At 43.6% G+C, this 20,559-nt stretch overlaps 1 protein-coding gene across 1 annotated transcript in view; it reads left to right on the forward strand.

Annotated features, from left to right (window-relative positions):
• The window catches only part of khdrbs2 (KH domain containing, RNA binding, signal transduction associated 2), a 489,568-nt gene that overhangs the window by 130,953 nt on the left and 338,056 nt on the right, over positions 1-20,559 (forward strand). The window contains exon 2 of the mRNA XM_073056524.1: positions 7,097-7,221. Within this exon, the coding sequence (XP_072912625.1) occupies positions 7,097-7,221 (125 nt within the window). The remainder of the gene's footprint in view (positions 1-7,096; positions 7,222-20,559) is intronic.

The raw sequence follows: 20,559 nt of genomic DNA on the forward strand, positions 1-20,559 counted from the left end.
CCATCTGAGTTTCCTCCGGGTTCTCCAGTTTCTTGCTAAGTTCCAAGGATATACAAGTTTGTGTTAGTGAGTTGTGGGCATGCTGTTCTTCTTTTCTCCCATCCTGATGAAAGGTCTCAGCCCAAAACAACGTCTCTTTACTCTTACAGATGCTGCCTGACTCCAGTATTGTGTGCGTGTGTGCGTGTGTGCGTGTGCGTGCGCGCGTGCGCGTGCGGTTTCCAGCACCTGCTGATTTTCTCTTGTCTGCTACATTGATGCTGGAAACGTGGTGACACTTGAGGGCTGTGCCAGCTCAATCCTCACAGATTTGATTTGACACATTTCACTGTACGTTTCGATGTACAGGTGACAAATAAAGCTCATCATTAAAAGATCTTTAATCCTTATCCTGAACACTTTTCTGCATGATTATTATTCTGTTCCTGATGTTTGTATTGTTCCTCGACACATTTCTCCCTCCAATTCCTGTTCATTATTTAGCTATTTTCAATAAAATCCAATTAGATTTCCAGATCCTTACTGTCTTGCAATCTGCATGAACTACTGGTTTGATGCCTTTATTGCTGCCATTATGCTTCTGTTCTGTAATGGTATTTCCTCCCTCCCCCACCCTTCCTTTCCCTTTTGCCTCCTAAATGTTTTGTATCATCTATCGTTTCTTTGCTAATTGAATTCAATGATTATAAGGCATCCCTTTAATGTTGAAATAGTTTAAAAGAGGTGGCATGACAGTGTAGCAGTTAAGGCTGATTTATACTTGTGCGTCGCGTCTACGCCGTAGGTGTCGCGTACCCTACGCCGTACCTACGCAGTAGGGTGACGTGCACCTCTCTAGAAAAGTTACTCGCGCGTCTTGGTGATGCAGACCGCATCAACTGTGATTGGTCCGCTTGGTAGCATCGTATTTCCTCCTATGCATTTCCGGTTGCTTCTTCTCCGCCATGTTTGTACAAAAACAGGTGAACCAAATCGTCAAATCTACCTGCCCACATGTGAAAATGTTTGAAATACATTTCCTCGTCCATGTCTCTCCCGAAGAAACTCAACACAGTGGCATAGAAACCCCACCGCCAACTAGTGTTTTGGCGCACACCAATGCATGCTCGCTACGGCGTAGAGTGACGCAGAAGTGAAAATCAGGGTTACGGCGTAGCCCGTACGCACAAGTGTAACACCATTACAGCACCAGTGACCCAGGTTCGATATTCGCCGCTGTCTATCAGGAATTTGGACATTTTCCCTGTGGCCATGTGTAAAGTGAATGCAAGCAGGCCTTTTTCCCTTGAGGTCGGATGAAATGAGAACTAGAGGCATAGGTTTCGGGTGAAAGGTGAAATATTTAAGAGGAATTGGAGGGAGAATTTCGTTGCTTAGAGGGTGGTGTAAGTGTGGAAGAAGCTGCCAAGGGAAATGGTAGATGCAGTTTCCGTTATAACATTTAAGGGAAGTTTGGATAGGTACATGGATGAGAAGGGGTATGGTGGGCTGTGGTCCGGTGCGGGTGGACCAGGCCAACATGGTCTGAGTGTGCGGAATGGCCAGTTTCTGTGCTGTACTGCTCCATGTGCCTGTGACTATAAACATGTGGGTTAGTTGTTTAATTGGGTGGCACGAGCTCATTGGGCAGAAGGGCCTGTTAATGTGCTGTATTTCTAAATAAAAATAAAAACTGGTGCAGCTGATAGAGACACTGCCTCTGAACACCATAATTCCTGGGTCAGTCCTGGCCTTAGGTGCTGTCTGTGTGCAGTTTGTATGTTCTCCCTGTGAGCGTGCAGGCTTCCTCTGGGTGCTCTGGTTTCCTCCTATATCCCAGTGATACGTAGGTTAACTGGTCACCGTAAACTGTTCCTCATGTTAGGTGAGTGGTAGAGTCTGGACTACTAATGAGAATGTGGGAGAATAAATAGATAAATGGGATTAGCGTAAATAGCTGGTTGATATTTGGCAAGGACTTGGTAGGCCCAAGAGTCTGTGCCTGTGCAGTATGGCTCTATGACAAATTACTTCATCCATTTTGACCCTCCCCCCCCCCCCCCCCCCCCCACTTCATCCTAACAATACACATGTGATGCACTGGAGATGCAAGGGAGAGGATGCTGGATATATGGATCAATATAAACAAAAAGCTAGAGGAACTGGGTGTGACAGGCAGCATCTATGAAGGGAAATGAACAGTCAACATCTCATAGAACAGTATATCACAATACAGGCCATTGACCCACAAATATTGTGCCAATATTTAAAACTTGCTCTAAGACCAATCTAACCCTTCCTTCCCCCACAGCCCTTCATTTTATTTTTGCCCATGTGCCTTTCTAAGAGACCTTTAAGAGTCTTTAATGAATCTGCCTCTGCCACCGCCCCTGGCAACACGTTCCATATACCCACCACTTTCTCTGTAAAAAGCCTACGTCTGGTGTCCCTCTATACTTGCCTACAGTCACCTTAAAATTATGCTCCTTCGTGTTAGTCAATTCCACCCTGGGAAAAGGGCACTGTCTGATCATGAAGGGTCTCAGGCCGTAGGGTAAATATTCGTTTACCCCCATGGATGCTGCTGCCCTGCTGGGGTGCTCTTGCATTTTGTGTTTGTTGACATGTTTAAAATGTTTTATTTTGTCACTCCCCTTTTTAGGAAAGGGGTAAACCTTTTTCAGGTTGTTTGTTAGTATTTGTGAATAGTCTTTCACTGATTCCATTGTATTTCTTTGTTCTACTGTGAATGCCCGCAAGGAAAGGAATCTCAGGATTGTATATGGTGACATACATGTACTGTAATAAGAACTTTACTTTGAACTTTGAAACCTTTATAGCCAAGAAATTTACATAACCGAGAATGTCTCTTAGTCTATTCCTCATTCTCTTTCCCTGTTCCTTTAGATTTTTTTTGATAAGTTAGTTTTTCTAATGTTACTGAATTACTGTGTTACTTAGAACTAACTCTACACGCTGCCCTATTCAGTGGTATGGTCCCTCTCTGCTTTGACACTGGCAAGTATGCCCCATTAAAGCAGCATCCTCTTATTTTGAAAGCCACCCCTTCAGAGGAAACTTTCCTTCTCTACGTGGCCTCATGGCAACAAAGAAGTGTGGTTCATAATTTGAGATCGTTACTTCTGAGTTTGTTGTGTATAGTGAGGGAGGACGAGGAAAACCTGAGGGATAGAGCAGTTGGTCTCACTTAATGTTAGGAAGATAGTGTAATCTCTACAGAATATGTGACTGAAGGCCATGAAGATGCAGGAAGTGTAATGACTGAATAGGGAGCATGATTTCTATAAGGCTATGTTATGCCTAACTACGGTAATCTTAGGGAACTCTTTGAAGTGGTAGCAGTCAACTATGACAGATCTGATACATTTGTATTTATCAAAGCCCTTGGATAAAATACTAGGTCGTAGGCTCGTGGTGATGGCTATGGTATGTGGAGTGGGGAAGTTTGATGAATGAAGAGTCACATTAGCTAAAGCTACAGGAGGCAGAGGAGAAAGAGAAAAATCAGAATCAGTATCTGAAATATTATCACTGACATGCTCTTCTTTTGGGGTGTGGGAAGGCAGGGAGACCTCCAGCATCCCTGATTACTACACCTGTAAGAAGTGCCTCCAGTTTCCGGTAAGATGGTGGTGTGTTTTGACGCAGCGGCCTTTCTGGGTCCAAACAAAGGTGCAGTTGTTCATCCCTTTATGAATTTTTTATGATTGCAAGTCACTGCTGGACATCAAGAACATCAGATATGGCATGTGTATCCCACCAGCGAGTTGCTGGTTAAATTGGAGCTGGAGTTTTTGGCCACCATGTTGCAGCCTGTTTCAGCCACCCAGGTGGACATGAGCCAACAAACAGTCGAAGTGTATGGGGTGGATGTTTATCTTGTAATCACAAGACCCTTTTGGACACTGGTAATGTAAAATACTGTAAGTCTGAGTGGGGAGGCTGACGGCGGGGGAGCTGCGTTGCCGCGGTTGTTGCACAGACGAGGACCCCGTGCCTCGGGGTCACCAACAAAGGATACACCAGAACTGGCTGTGTGTTGCTGGATTCAGCACTGAGTTGAGACCTGGCTCTTCCCATCGATGCTGCTGTCCAGTGTTCGCTCCCAGGAAAACGAGCTGGATTGTGTTTGTCTATGGTTGCAGTTGCACATGATGAGAAACTGCTGTGCCTTGTTCTTGCAGAAACATGGCTCCAGGACAGCATTCATACATCATCATTCTAACCGGCTGTGACACTCAAGAACTTGGCTGTATTTTTATTATCATTTATATTATTATTGTTGTAACTATATGTTTTCCTGCTGTCATAACTATTTGTGTAATATGTGCTGTGTGTGACTGTTACTGTGTATTGCCCTTTTGGCTCAGAGAAATGCTGTTTCGTTTGGCTGTATTCCTGTGTATGGCTGAATGACAATTGATGGCTGCAGACTGTGTTAAGGAGTTGGAGCTGGAACTGGATGAACTCATGGTAGCATTCATGGTTCAGAAATCTGAAGGTATTGGGAAACAAGGTGTTCCTAAGACATTGAGTTTGTGTCTTCAGGCACCTAAACTTCCTGTCTGGATGGTAGTAACAAGAAGAGAGCACTTCCCGGATGGTGGAGGTTCTTAATAGTGAGTGCAGCCTCCTTGAGGCACCATCTCTTGATGATGTCCTCGATGATGGGGAGGGTTGTGCCCATGATGGAGCTGGCTGAGTCTAGAACCTTCTGCAGTCTCTTATGATCCTGTGCATTGGAGGTTCCATACCAGGATGTGATGCAACCTGTCAAAATGCTCTCCACTGCACATCGATAGAAACTTGTAGGAAGCTTTGTTGTACCAAATCTCCTCAATCTTGTAACAAAGTAGAGTTGTTGGTGTGACTTCTTCCTGATAGCATCAATGTGTTGGGGTGTCTGAGATGTTGACAACCAGGAAATTGAAGCTGCTCACCTTTTCCACCACTGACCTCTCAGATAATTATTCTGACTGGAGAAATAAATGGGAGCAAAGTAGAAAGAAGGTGTTCCCCCAGTCTACACTGGGATCATCTCATACATGATTTAAATTGATGGTTTAGATAAGAGACACATAATAAACATTTATGTACTACTTATCTAAGAAATTGGAAAGGCTCCAGAGGAGGTTAATGAAAATTATCCCAGGAATGAACGGGTTAAAGCAGAGGTTAATAGGTTCTTGATTAGTAAGGGCATCCAAGGTTATGGGGAGAAGGCAGGAGAAAGGGGATGAGAGAGGAAATAAATCAGCCATGATTGAATAGCAGAGCAGACTGAATAGGCCAAATAGCCTAATTCTCCTCCTCCTGTATGCCTGATGGTCTTATAATGCTGGTAGCATTTTGATAAAACTGCATAGGTAATCGCTCCTGCGGGTTCTTGTCAACCACATCAGAGGTTAATAAAAGGAGAGGAGGTAGATCTATGGTAAGAGGCAAGAGATTTAGAGGGGATGTGAGGGGGACTATTACTGCTCTGAGTACCTAAAATGCACTGCCAGAGGCTGAGGAAGCATTTAATTGGTGTCTCAATAGACACAAGAATGAGCTATGGGCTACAGTTAACTGCTAGAAGATGGGATTAGTGTAATACCATAAAACATCGGAACAGCACCAGGCCATTCAGCCTATCAAATCTGCTTCATCATTCCATCACAACTGACTATTATCCCCTCTCAACCCTATTCTCCTGCCTTCCCAGTGCAACTTCATGCGGGCTCATAAACAGAAGAATATGCTTCGTGCTGAGAAAGTGTGCAACAACACAAAGCGATGGTGGCAAACTTGGAGACTGAGCAATATCGAGATCAGTTAGACTTCATATAAATAAATATGTTAGAAAATAAGAACGAGATTAAAGAGAAAAGGGATCTTGGGATGCAGGTAAATAAATCATTAAAATTAGCATAACAGATCAGATGCTGACAAAAGCTATACAATTGTGAAGAAGTGAAGTCGCATTAAACTTGAATAAGCCGTTAGATTTCTGTGCAGTCAACATGAACAATGAGACACGGTGCCTCTGGTGGAAACACCCCACAGAGATTCTTAAAGAGACATTCCAGCTCAGAAAGATTGAACGGATTGGACCCATTTCCTTTAGAAATGCTTTGGGGGGGGGGGGGGGTGGAGATTCCAAAGCCAGTGACCATTAATAAGTATTTTAGTTGGAGAGTAATTAGAATGTGCGGTGCTGTACCACAGGAAGTGGTTGTGGCAAATAGTGGAGGTACCTCCAGAAGAGGACTAGGCATGTACAGAGAGAGAAAGAAAATGATCCACTGAGATAAGATAGATAGACTAGGAGGAGACTAATATGGTTGATCAATAAAGGCATAATAATATGGGTTGAATAGACTAAATCTATGCTGTTTGTTACATTTATTTCCAGATAAAAATTGGTTGATGAAGAGTATGCTGGGCTTTCACGGAGTAAAGATTAGCATTATTTGTCATGTGCATCAAAACATAGAGAAATGTGTTTGATTCATTTATTTATCACACACACATGAAAACATACAACAAAGTGCATTAACAACTAACTCATCCTATGGATGTGTTGCACTGTAATTGTAACACAGAACATAAAACACAAGCAGCAATACAACAGCAAATTAAGCCTCCGTTCCTCCCTTCCACGCACCCATACACGCACGTGCACACATTTCTCAACCCCAGGAGAGTCCAGCCACCTTGGGCCTCCAGCCAGCTCCAGAGGACTTGCAGATTCACAGACACTGTCTGACCCAACCCACCACTTCGATTTAATGAACTGAAATCTCACAGTGCTTTTCCTGCTCTGTCAACACACCACCACACCGTTGACTGTCATTCCTCCGCCAGGCGAAGTGGTTTCACTCTACCCCTTTGGGCCTTTTTAACACCTGAATTGGACCACGAATGAGTACCCTAAAGTTGGAAGATGTGCATCATTATCTGTTGCCTGCCATGGGTCTGTGGAGCTGTGTAATGCTGGAGAAGATGTAACTGGCTGAGCATTGAATGAAGCAGCAAGTTATTTGTCTGTTTGACATTCTAATTGTTTTACCAAACTTTTCATTAAATTTGATGTATTTTGATCTCTTTGCAGAAATTGAACAATTCCAGGATAGCGACACAAAGAAGGAAGAAGAGAAGCAATACCTTGATATTATCAGCAACAAAAACATTAAACTTGCTGAGCGAGTGCTGATTCCAGTGAAACAATATCCAAAGGTACGAACAGCATAATCAGTCTCTTCCTATGGCATATACTTGCCTCCGCACTGAACCAATAATAACTGCTTAATGTGTTTATTTTCTATATGCCGTAAGTTATATGAAATTTATGGCATTGCAGTGACCCATTTTTGGGCCTAAACTTCGAGATTATGGCTCATATATGCTATCCTTTGACTTTCTCTCAACAAACGTCAATTACAGGATCCACTTTTCCTCCCTGTTACATGGAGTGGCTGCAGAAAAGGCACATGTGTCAGTAGGATGAGCACATCAGGTAGAAAAGAGGAAAGATCAGATGAAGGAGAATGGGGTGAGGATAAGAAGGATGTTATTAACATGGAAAGAATGCAGAAAAGATGCATAAGGTTGTTACTGGGTCTGTACTCACTAAAGTTTAGAAAAATAAGGGAGATCTCATTGAAACCCATCAAATACTAAACTGCTTAGATTGAGTGGATGTGGTGAGGATATTTCCAATAGTGGAAGAGTCTAGGACATATATGTCAAACTCAAGGCCCGCGGGCCAAATCCGGCCCGCGGTGGAATTATCTTTGGCCCGCGAGATAATATCTAATTAATATTAAAGCTGGCCCCAGTAATCGAAGCGTCTATGGCGTATGATATGGCTAATGCTGAGTTTATTCAGGTACCAGGTTTTCAGGGTTTTTAGTGTTTATTCGGCAGTCTTGCTCGGCAGTCTTCTTCATAAGAAACGGAATTTGTAAAGTGAAACACTTTGTACTTATAGCAGAGACTGAGACACATGAGAGCAGGCTGAAAAAACGGAGGCAACGAAAGCTGTGTTCGCACGCGTCCGACTGATCCGGCCCCCATGAAGCTGCATTTTGCTCAATCCGGCCCGTGACCTAAAATGAGTTTGACACCCCTGGTCTAGGACCAGAGGGCACAGCCCCAGAATTACTTCTGAACAGAGATGAGGAGGAATTTCTTTAGCCAGAGAGTGGTGAATCTGTGGAATTCATTGCCCAGACAGTTGTGGAGGCCAGGTGAGTGGGTATATTTAAAGCAGAGGTTGAATGGTTCTTGATTAATCAGGACGTCAAAGGTTAACAGAAGGAGGCAAGAGAATGGGGTTGGAAGGGATAATAAATCAGCCATGATGGAATGATGGAGTAGTCTTGATGGGGCAAATGGCCTAATTCTCTTCCTGTCTTTCTTGGTTTTATGGCTGGGACTTTTTCCCTGGTGTGTAGAATTCTGAGGGTGACCGTGAAGGGCACCAAGTCAACAAAATCTGCAGATGCTGGAAATCCAAGCAACATGCACAAAATGCTGGAGAACCTCGGCAGACCTAAGGAGAAGAGTAAACAGTCGATGTTTCAAGCCAAGACCCTTCATCAAGACTGGGGGGAAAAAATGAGGTTAGAGTAAGAAGGTGGGGGGAAGGGAGGAAGATATACAAGGTGGTGTGTGATAGGTAAAACCAGGAGAAGGGGAGGGGTAATTTCCCCTCCCCCTCACTTCACCATTCCCATTTCCCTCTCTCTCGTCCTTACCTACCCATCACCTCCCTATGGTGCTCTTCTCCCTTCCATTTCTTCCCTGGTCTTCTAGGCTCTCCTATCAGATTCCTCCTTCTCCAGTCCTTTATCTCTTTCACCTATCAGCTTCCCAGATCTTTACTTACCATTCCACCCCCCCCCCAAGTTTCACCTGTCATCTACCACCTTGTTCTTCTTTCTCCCCTCCCCCCACCTTCTTGCTCTAACTTCTCATCTTTTTTTCCAGTCCTGATGAAGGGTCTCGGCCCGAAACGCTGGCTGTTTACTCCTTCCCATAGGTGCTGTTTGGCCTGCTGGTTCCTCCAGCATTCAGTGCATGCTGTGTGGATGGTCACTATGTTCTTTCCCAAGATAGGAGAGTCTAAACTATAGGACATAGAATTAAAGTGAGAGAGGACAGATTTAAAGGAAATCTGAAGGGCTGATATTTTTTTCCACACAGAGGGTGGTGGGGATATGGAATGAGCTTCCAGAGGAGGTGGTAGAGGTGGCTGCACTTAAGACAATTGGACAGCAACATGAATAGGAAAGTTTTAGAGGGATACGAGAAAGGCAGGTAGATCTGACTAACTCAGATAGGCAACTTAGCATGGATTAGATAGGCCAAAGGGCAAGTTTCTGTGCTGTCTGACTCTGAGAAGCAATGTTTGTAATTCAGCAGAATGGCCTGATTCTCTCCTGTAACTACCTGGTACTTGTTTGCAATACTGTATTTTTCCAACATCTCTGTAATGTTCACCTCAATTACTTCCTGTGGCACTCATTTCTAGCCACTCCTTGTATTCCTCCAGTCTGCTGTATCACATTTATGACAAGCATATAGTAAGGCCTCTAGTTTTGTTCTCTTCCACAAACAGAAAAATCTGTCAAAGAATTCACCCCATTGTCAATAGCACTGAAGGCACTGTGTAGTCACCGCATTGCTGGCAACTTCTTATGATATAGGAAGAGACTATTTGGCCGACCAAGACTATGGCAGCTCATTGAAAGGTGAGGCTTTCCATTGCCAGATGCTGTTACCTATGCTCGCTTGAAATGCATCGCTGGGATGTTTCTGGGATACATCTATATAAACAAAAGGTGAATGAAACGTGTAGTGGAATATTGAGAAAGGAGTAGGCAATAGCCTGGAAAGTCTGCTGGTCTGGCGCTACCTCTGTCCGGAGTGTGCTGCATTAATGGGGTTTCTGTATAGTTATACGATGTACAGTGCATAGTATTTCAGCAAGTAGAAGCGAACGCGATCCGTTTCACTCTAAAGGGCATCTGAGACAATCTGCTCAGCCACCTTTCCACCTTCTCACCCTCTCTGGGTGAAGCAACTTCTCAGTCATTTAATACAGGTAAAAATACAGCCAGACCATTTCAGAACATTGTCCTAGGAAGGAATTGCTGCTTCTCTCTCCACTCATAACACGCTTCACTGGCTTACTGTTTCAGCTCCCACCGTAACTCACTTCATTGTCATGAGTTGCCTATGCTCCTGTTGACTTGTGCTCTCTACGATTTGTCACTGTTTCAACCATCCTTCACTTTAACTTCTTTCTCGCTATTGATTTTTTTAAAGAATCCATTACTTTCCGTGGCTGGTGTAGCTGGCCACCCGTTGTGATCAGTCAACCTTTTCCACACCTTCTCTGAATGTTCTCCTTTGAATTTGTTCCAGCCTATTTATCAGCGGTTCACCCTTCACCCCTGTGCAAAATATCTGATCTGGGTTTGATATTAAAATTCCCAGTCTTCCGCATATCTCTGTGTCCTTTCCTCTCCATATTCCTTCCACAGTCTCACCACCCTTCAAAAAGACCTTAGTGCCGCATTCCCAGTGTCTCAAGTGTTCTCATGCTGACTTCATCTGCTGAGCCCCTCACATTTGGAATTTGTTCCCTCTTCACTTCCTCATCAGGGATCCCCACCACCCAGGTCATGCTCTTTTCTCGCTGCTGCCATCAGGTAGAAGGTACAAGAGCCTCAGGATTTGCACCATCAAGCTCAAGAGCAGGTACTCACCCACACCATCAGGCTCTTGAATAAAAGGGGATAACTACACTCACTCGCCCATCCATTGAGATGTTCCCACAACCAGTGATCTCACTTTAAGGACCTTTTAACTTGTTATCTCATGTTCTCATTATTTATTGATATTTATTTACTATTTATTTACATTTGCATTTGCACAGTTGGTTGTCTTCTGCACTGGTTGATCTTTCATTGATCTTGTTTTAGTTACTATTCTGTAGATTTGTATGCCCGCAGGAAAATGAATCTCAGGGTTGTATGTGGTGACACATTTGTACTTTGATGACAAAATTTACTTAAAAGTTCACTTTCAAATGTTACTGCAAAGCTGGAACATCAGGGATTTGTTTTAGTTGCTTGCCCTAATATTTCCCATTTCATTAGTATTTTGTGAGAAACACTAAGACAAATTCCAATGCAATGAAATACATAAATATAAATGCTAATCAAGAAAACTGCGGATGCTGAAAATCTAAAACAAAAACAGAAAATTTTGGAGATACTCTGCAAGTCATGACGGCTGCATCCATGGGAAGAGAAAATGAGTTGGTGTCAGAGATTCATCGTTAGAACTGGGAAGGAGACTAGACAATCCTGTTAATTTGGCATGGAGAATGCATGGGATTGTTAGTCCATGTGAGTCTGGAATTCAAAGCTTGAAGTTCAAAGTCCTGTGATCGGTGAGTCCGAGGGTTGATACTGAAGGTTAAATCCCAAAAGTCAAAGACCGATGTTGGTGAGTTTAGAAGCTAAAGTCCGATGGTCAAGCCTCATGGATCGGGGGCTCTGAAAGTCAAAGATCCGATGTTTGTGAGTCTGGGCCAGGGATTGGAGGTTGGAAGTCCAGTGAAGGCCTATCCCAAAGTTTAGGCCTGTCTGTGTGTGGGAGAAAGAAAAGGGATTATCTTGTGTTATTCTGCTGAACATTGTAGGCATGCTATGTGGCACCGGAATGTATAGCAACACTTGTAAATTCTTAGGTTGTATTTGTTGCTAATGCAAACGACACACAATTCACTATATTTTTGATGTACCATTCAAGTGATAAGTAAATGAAATGGATTCTGATGAGAGGAGGGGGAAACTTCTGATTAGGTAATATCAGGGTTGATACCGGATAAGCTGTAAGCAAGGTAATCATGTTAATGAGTGAACGAGAGCAGTCAGTGGGAGAGAAGGAGAAAGAAGAACTGCTGGATGTGGAGGTGATGAAATTCAAAGCAGGAAGACATAACTGGCAGTTCAGACCGGGCACACACTCCACTTCCAGAGAAGAGGAAGTGGACTCCTGAAGCTGAACAGGCCCTGAGAGACTGCTTCGGTACTACTAACTGGGATGTACTGCAAGGGGGGCTCTGTGGGGGCGTTGAGGTCACTGAATGCACAACGGACTATATTAACTTTTGTGTGGATGCCGTTGTCCCTGTTAGAACTGTTTGCTGCTATCCCAATAATAAGCCCTGGATCACTAGTCACATCAAAGGCCTCCTAAACCAGAAGAAGAGGGCCTTTAAAGATGGTGATCGGTTGGAGCTTAAAAGAGTTCAGAAGGAACTCAGAGTACAGATAAGGGGGGCAAAGGAGCAGTATAGGAGGAAGCTAGAACAAAAGCTGCAGAAAAAAAGCATGAAGGAGGTGTGGGATGGGATGAAGATCATCACCGGATGCGGTGCAAAGCGGGGGGCGAACATAAGTGGAGATGTGGAGAAAGCGAACCAGCTGAACAACTTCTTCAACAGGTTCGACAGCTCAATCTCATCCTCACCGCAGAAATCCACACCAGGCTTACTTCCCTCACAGGAAAATAGCCACTCACAGGAGACCTTGCCCATGCCCAGGATTACGGCTGCACAGGTGGAAGGTCAACTGAGGAAGATCTGTACCAGCAAGGCGGCTGGACCGGATGGAGTTTCCCCACGATTACTGAGGGCCTGTGCGACTGAGCTGGGAGAACCACTACAGCGCATCTTCAACATGAGCCTGGAGCAGAGAAGAGTACCCAGACAGTGGAAAACATCCTGTATTGTCCCGGTACCGAAGAAACCACAACCAAAGGAGTTGAATGACTTCAGACCTGTTGCCTTGACGTCGCACGTGATGAAGACCATGGAGCGGCTGATAATACAGAATCTGAGGCCACAAACCAGGCACGCCCAGGATCCTCTTCAGTTTGCGTATAAGGAGAAGGTGGGAGTGGAGGATGCAATCATGTATTTGCTGCACAAATCACTCTCTCACCTAGATGGGGCCAGTTGTGCTGTGAGGATTACATTCCTTGACTTCTCTAGTGCCTTTAACACCATCCAGCCCAAGATCTTAAGGCACAAACTAACGGAGATGGGAGTAGACTCTCACATGGTGGATTGGATAGTGGACTACTTGACAGATAGACCTCAGTATGTGCGGTTGGGAGACTGTAGGTCTGACACGGTGGTCAGCAGCACAGGAGCGCCGCAGGGAACCGTACTCTCTCTGGTCCTGTTCACCCTGTACACATCAGACTTCCAATATAACTCGGAGTCCTGCCATGTGCAGAAGTTCGCTGATGACACGGCCATAGTGGGGTGTGTCAGGAATGGACAGGAGGAGGAGTATAGGAAACTGATACAGGACTTTGTGATATGGTGCAACTCAAACTACCTGCGTCTCAATATCACCAAGACCAAGGAGATGGTGGTGGACTTTAGGAGATCTAGGCCTCATATGGAGCCAGTGATCATTAATGGAGAATGTGTGGAGCAGGTTAAGACCTACAAGTATCTGGGAGTACAGTTAGACGAGAAGCTAGACTGGACTGCCAACACAGATGCCTTGTGCAGGAAGGCACAGAGTCGACTGTACTTCCTTAGAAGGTTGGCGTCATTCAATGTCTGTAGTGAGATGCTGAAGATGTTCTATAGGTCAGTTGTGGAGAGCGCCCTCTTCTTTGTGGTGGCGTGTTGGGGAGGAAGCATTAAGGAGAGGGACGCCTCACGTCTTAATAAGCTGGTAAGGAAGGCGGGCTCTGTCGTGGGCAAAGTACTGGAGAGTTTAACATCGGTAGCTGAGCGAAGGGCTCTGAGTAGGCTACGGTCAATTATGGAAAACTCTGAACTTCCTCTACATAGCACCATCCAGAGACAGAGAAGCAGTTTCAGCGACAGGTTACTATCGATGCAATGCTCCTCAGACAGGATGAAGAGGTCAATACTCCCCAATGCCATTAGGCTTTACAATTCAACCGCCAGGACTTAAGAACTTTTTAAAAGCTATTATTAATGCTTTTTGAGATAGTGATTTAGATGCATATCATATTTTTTTACTGAGTTAAGTATTGTATGTAATTAGTTTTGCTACAACAAGTGTATGGGACATTGGAAAAAAAGTTGAATTTCCCCATGGGGATGAATAAAGTATCTATCTATCTATCTAAATAAAAAAGGGAAAAAAGAAAATAAACTGAGCCAATAGATGATACTTGAAATCATAGAATTCAATATTAAGTCTAAGAGGCTACAGCATTCCCAGATGGGAGGTCACTGTTGTTCCTCAAGCTTGCTTTGGGCCTCGTTGCATTACAGCAGAGAGGTCAGAGTGGAATGGGATGCTGAGTTAAAGTGACAGGCAATGAGAAGCTCAGGGCTGTCCCTGTGGGCTGAATACAGGTCTTCACAAATAAAATAACCCAGCAAATGTTTGGTCTCCCTAGCTGAAGAAGAGACCAGACTGTGAACACCAAATGCAGTGCACTATACATACAGTACAGTACGCAGTGACCACTTTATTAGGTACACTTGTACACCTGCTCCTTAATGCAAATAGCTAATCACCAAATCATGTGGCAGCAACTCAATGCATGAAAGCATGCAGATATAGTCAAGAGGTTCGGTTGCCGTTCAGACCAAATATCAAAATGGGGAAGAAATGTGATCTCAGTGACAGTTCAATGATAGTTGGTGCCAGATGGGGTGGTATGAGTATCTCAGAGGCTGCTGATCTCCTGGGATTTTCACACACAACAGACTTGAGTTTACAGAGAATGGTGTGAAAAACAAACATCCAGTGAGCGGCAGTTCTGTGGGCGAAAATGCCTTGTTAATGAGAGAGGTCAGAGGAGAATGGTCAGACTAGTTCAAGCTGACAGGAAGATGACGGTAACTCAAATAGCAATGTGTTACAACAGTGGTGTGCAGAAGAGCATCTCTGAATGCACAACATGTCAAACCTTGAAGAGGATGGGCTCCAGCAGCAGAAGACCACAAGCATACACACAGTGGTCACTTTATTAGGCACAGAAAGTACATAATAAAGTGGCTATTGAATGTAAATGCTAATTGTGTGTGTATAGTCTTAGATTACAAGAGACTGCACTGTAAAAGATTCAGTTAAACAGCTGGAGAAAATTGAGTCAAGATTGCTTTGAAATTTGGCTGTGATTCAAATCAAGCCTGAAAGTATACATCCTGTAAATGAATGTTCCATCACCATTATATTACTTTCAATCATAAGTCCCAGGAGAGTTTATGCTGAACTCTTGTCAATTCATTGAAACTGGTTTGAGCGTCTGGATATTAATGCTGGATTCTGATCAGAGAATGGCACTACTGATCCTTCTGCACAATCACCAAGCACTCAGAACCTGGCTCAACTGGCACAGTATAAATTAGATTACAGGCAATGGTGTGATTATATGAGATTCCTGGGAAAACCACTTGACCAGTTCCTCATGGCCAACACAAGTCGTGATCACTCCAATCCAGTTCAAATCCAGAACGAGCTGCAGCTCCAGCCAGTGTTTTCTGAGGTCAGTTTAAGATTAGCTTTATGTTTCACTTGTACACCGAGACATACAATGAAGTGCATTGTTTGCGTCAATGGCTGGTGCGCTCTGAGGATTGTGCTGGGGGCAGCCTGCAAGTGTTTCCATACTTCTGCCACCAGCATAGTGTGCCCACAATTTACTAACCCTCCTCGTAATGTGTGTGGAAACCGGTGCACCTGGAGAAAATCCACAGGGTCGTGGGGAGAATGTACAAACTCCTTACAAACAGCAGCGGAAATTGAACCCCAATTGTGATCCTGGGACTGTAAAGCAATGTTACACTACCATGCCACCCATTTATACAGATGCCAATCTGTTCCTGGTCATTTCAGGGCCACATTGTTAACGACAGTGCAGCTCCAGGTTCTGAATCATTCCCTCTGTCCTGGCCCTTCAAGTTAGTTCCTCTAAAGAGACGGATTTCTTTTTCAGACAATTTCCTATGACCTAAATCTTCAGTGCAGTAAAGAAGCTCATTGTGATTGATGGACTGATAAAACATTAATATTTTAGTCTTTTAATATTTAAAATGGCCATTAAAAGGGCTGCAGTTTGAAGTAAAGATTCTTAATATTCTAATATTTTAATTGCAATTTCTGGAAATGTCAAAGTCCTACAAGAATATTTCTGGCTTGATAAGTATCAGCTCTCAGTTCGCGGGATGGCCAGTTTGTGACTGTAAATTTGCACTCTGTAAACCTGACCAGGGCAGACAGCAGAGAAAAGCTCCCAGGTCAAAATGAAAAGGAACAGAAATATTCCAATTTTCGTTAAGCAGAGTTTGTCTCTGATTGGAGACAAAAGAGATAAGGCACGTCTTGATCACAAGATATGACTGCACAGATCTTGCAACAGTTGTATCCTGCTGGCTGGTTGAGAAATTACATGTTACTTCTCTCAAAAGAATGTCTTTAATCCAAAGTTCTGCAATTAGATTCTCAAAGGATGATGTCGGGCTGGTTGTACAAATTAACCCAAACATTGATTCAAGATTTTAACATTGGCATTCAATTCATTTTATCCCTCTGTGCATGAATAAGCTTACTTCATCTTGTTGGAAAAATGTCTCATTTTTGTGATTTGATTTTCAGGATTAGGGGACTGCTATCCAGACCAGCATTTATTACCCATCCCTAATTGCCCCAATTAAAGTGGCATACTAGGTTATTTAAGTATTAACTACCATGGGTCTAGAGTCACACATCGGTTAGCCCAGGTTGGTAGCTTCCCTCTCACAAGTGGTCATAAGTCAAGAAGATCAGATTTTAACAACAATTTGGTAATACCACAGTTGGTGTTGAAAGTTCCATAGGATATATGGAATTCTATATTCCACAGAAAACAGTGGTGGCACTTAGAATCAAGGGGCTATAGAGCAAAGAAACAGACCTATTGGCCCAACTTGTCCGTGCCAAGCAAAAATGTCATTTGCTTGAATGAGGATCTCTGGTCTGTTAGGCAGAATTCAACTTCACTAACCAAGCAACTTAACTAATGTGCCACGATCAGCACCTCCACCAATGGTCATCTCCTGAGGCAGGGGACAAGGTCTCAGGTGCTACTCACATGAATAGATGGCTGCTTTCACTACCAAAGTGAAAAAGCTGAAAGTGAAGGAAGAGTACAAGATAGAACTAGCTAGAAGTACAAAAGCATACTATAAGGGCATACTATAAGTTATAGATAGTATAACTCCAGTAATCTAGCACCCTCCGGTCTTTGTTGGTGCTGGACTAGCAACTTTTTTGGACTATTAATTTTCACTCTTTTTAATACCTAACAATCATTCTTGTTTCATATTTATATTGATATCTTACCTACAGACTTTGAACCTGAATTACAGATAAAAGTTGAGTAGGTTAGGACTTTATTCTCTGGGAGAGCAGGAGATTGAGATATAAAACATAATGATGGGTATAGAAAGGGTGAATGCATGAAGGATTTCTCCTCCCAGGTTGGCTGGGACTAGAACTTAGAGGTTTAGGGTGCCAGGTGAAATATCTAAGGGGAACTTGAAGGAGAACTACTTCACTCAGGGAAATGCAATTGGGAAATGAGTTGCTAGCAGAAGTGATAGATGTGGGTTTAGTTGTAACGTTTAAGAGAAGTTTGGATATGTACATGGATGGGAAGAGTTTGGAGGGATATGGTCTATGTGCATGTAGATGGGACTAGGCAGAAGACCGGGTCAGCATGGATTAGATGGACCGAAGGCCTGTTTATATGCTGTAAAACGGTATGACTGACATGCTTCATGATAGTGTAATAATATTTCCAGTGACTCTGGTGGGTTGGAAGGGTGTGGACTCCAGCCTCTGATTTATCCATGTTTCTGGCCCCAGCTCTTACCAGCCACCGCAGCTGAGGCTGCAAGCACTTTGGACTCTGGCTCTTCCCACACATTTCACTGGCAGTTAAAATAGATCAGAGTTAGCCAAGTGTGCACTGGTCCTACAGAAGGTGTGTCCAGGCAAGCTATTGATGGTAAAGGAGACAACTGATAAATTACTGATATGTCTTGCACTGGTCTTCACTAGAGATAATACAAGTAACAACCCTGAACCAGTTGTAAATCAGTAGTGGGGTGGGTTTGGAGAGAAGGAGGAATTCAGCAAAGTTGTAGTCCTGAAAGACATGGTATCAAGCAAGCTGTGGACTGTCAAGTTTCTTGGTCCTAATGGATTTCCTACTAGAGTTTTAACAGAAGTGGCTAGTGAGATCATTTCTATGGAAAGGAATAAACACAGGAGATTCTGCAGATGCTGGAGATCTAGAATGGCACACACAAAATGCTAGAGGAACTCAGGTTAGGCAACATCTACGGAGAGGAATAAAGAGCCGACGTTTTGGGCCATTTCAGGTTTATTCCTCTCCATAAATACTGCCTGACCTGCTGAGTTCCTCCAGCATTTTCGTCTGTGTTGCTCTGGATATCCAGCATCTGCAGAATCTCATGCGTTTATAGTGAGATAGTTAATGCACTGGTTTTAACTTTCCAAAGTTCCCTAGATTTGGAAAGGGTCCATTAGATTGGAAAATAGCAAGGTGGCCCCCTTGTTTGAAAGTAGAAGTCTTCAGGCCAGTTAGCTGAACCCATCATGGGGAAAATGTTAGTTGCAATTGTTATTGAGATATTACAGTAGGTCATTTTTTAAAAAGATGAAGATAATGGGGAAAATCAGTGTGAGGGTGGCACAGTAGTGCAACATTTTACAGCACCAGCGTCACAAGTTCAACTCCCGCCACTGTCAATAGGAGTTTGTACATTATAGGTGAGCATGTGTGTTTCCTCTACGCATACCAGTTTCCTCCCACATTTCAGAGATGTATGGATAGTAAGTTGCGGGCATTCTATTTTGGCACCAGGCATTTGGTGACACTTGGAGGTGCCCCTAGCACATCCTCAGACTATGTTAGTTGTTGATGCAAGTACATATTTCACTGCATGTTTTGATGTACATGTGACAACTAAAGCTAACCTTTAATGAGGGAGAAATGACATCTGACTAAGTATATGTAGAGCTTTTAGGAAGTTACCTGTGCTTCACGGACACTTGGATAAAGGGAACTGGTGGATATTGTACAGTTAGATTCTTCAAAAGGATATAACAATGTGCTGGATCAAAGGGGATGGCAGAAAATAAAAACTCATTGTGTAGGACTTAATATCTAGGTGTGGATATGTCGGCTGGCTATTCTGAGGCTGTGCCCTCTGGTCCTAGACTCCTACACTTCAAAATATCCTCTCCATGTCCGCTCTATCTAGGCCTTCCAATTATCAGTAGGCTTCAGTGAGATTCTGCCCCCCGCCCCTTCATTCTTCTGAACTCCATCAAGTATAGGCCCAGAGCAGTAAAACATTTCTCATACACTAACCTTTTCATTTCAGGGATCGTTCTTGTGATCCAATTCTGGACTCTCTCCAATGCCAGTACACCCCCTTCGTAGATATGGGTCCCAAAACTGCTCACAATACTCAAATGTGGTCTGACCAACACCTTATAAAGCCTTGGCTTTATACTCTTGTTTTTATTTTGCATGTTCTCTCCATTAACTCCATGGGTTTCCCTGGTTGGGCGGTTTCCTCCCTCCCACATCCCAAAGAGTGAAGTTTGGTGACTTCATTGTTGCCCTTGGTGAGTAGCCCTTGGGAGAAGTCAGGAGGGACTTGATGAGTCATGTCAGAGAAAATAAATTATAGGGAGTAAGTGGACAATAGAGTCTGAATACACTCCTTTTTAGGCCATGAGGGAAATGTGTTTATTTTATTTAAAGATACAGCACATTAACACCCTGTTCTGGTCCAACGAGCTCGTGTCACCCAGTGGCACCCATGTAAACAATTAACCTAACAGCCCGAGCAGCTTTGGAGAGAACGTACAAACTCCGTACAGACAGCATCAGGAATTGAACCCTGGTCGCTGGCACTTTAATAGCGTTAGGATAACCGGTATGCTACTGCACCACCCAAAGAGGAAGAGTGAACGTGGGCACTGATCACTAGCTCTCACATGCTAATCATTTGAACTGATCCCCAGCACCAAATGTGAAGTAAGTCGACAGGGTGTGCAAAGACAAATCTGAAGCTTCTCACTTTTCTGAATGGTGAGAAGTAGGTTTTGTCAAGGTTCTGTTAAGGTTTGAAGTCCTTGAAGTTAATTGGAAATTAATTGCCTTTTCTTAATTACTATCACACAGGCAAATGAACTGCCTTAAACCGCTGTAGACACTGTTTTGAGGGTGCTCCCACTGCTGATGGATCAAGAGTTCAAGGACTTTAGCCCAGGGATGTTAAAGGACTTGCAACTGGGATGCTGCTGATTGTTTCCAAAAGACTGTCCTGTTCTACTGGGAACAGACATTGTAGTCATGGTATTTAAGTGGTGACTTGCCAGTACTGTGGCATGGTAGCACAACGCATTACAGTGCTGGTATCTGGATTCTGGATGCTCTGAATGCACTCAGTGGACAATATATTAGGTACATCTA

The sequence above is a fragment of the Hemitrygon akajei genome, chromosome 9 (genome assembly GCF_048418815.1).
Source record: "Hemitrygon akajei chromosome 9, sHemAka1.3, whole genome shotgun sequence".
In the NCBI taxonomy this organism is placed as follows: Eukaryota; Metazoa; Chordata; class Chondrichthyes; order Myliobatiformes; family Dasyatidae; genus Hemitrygon; species Hemitrygon akajei.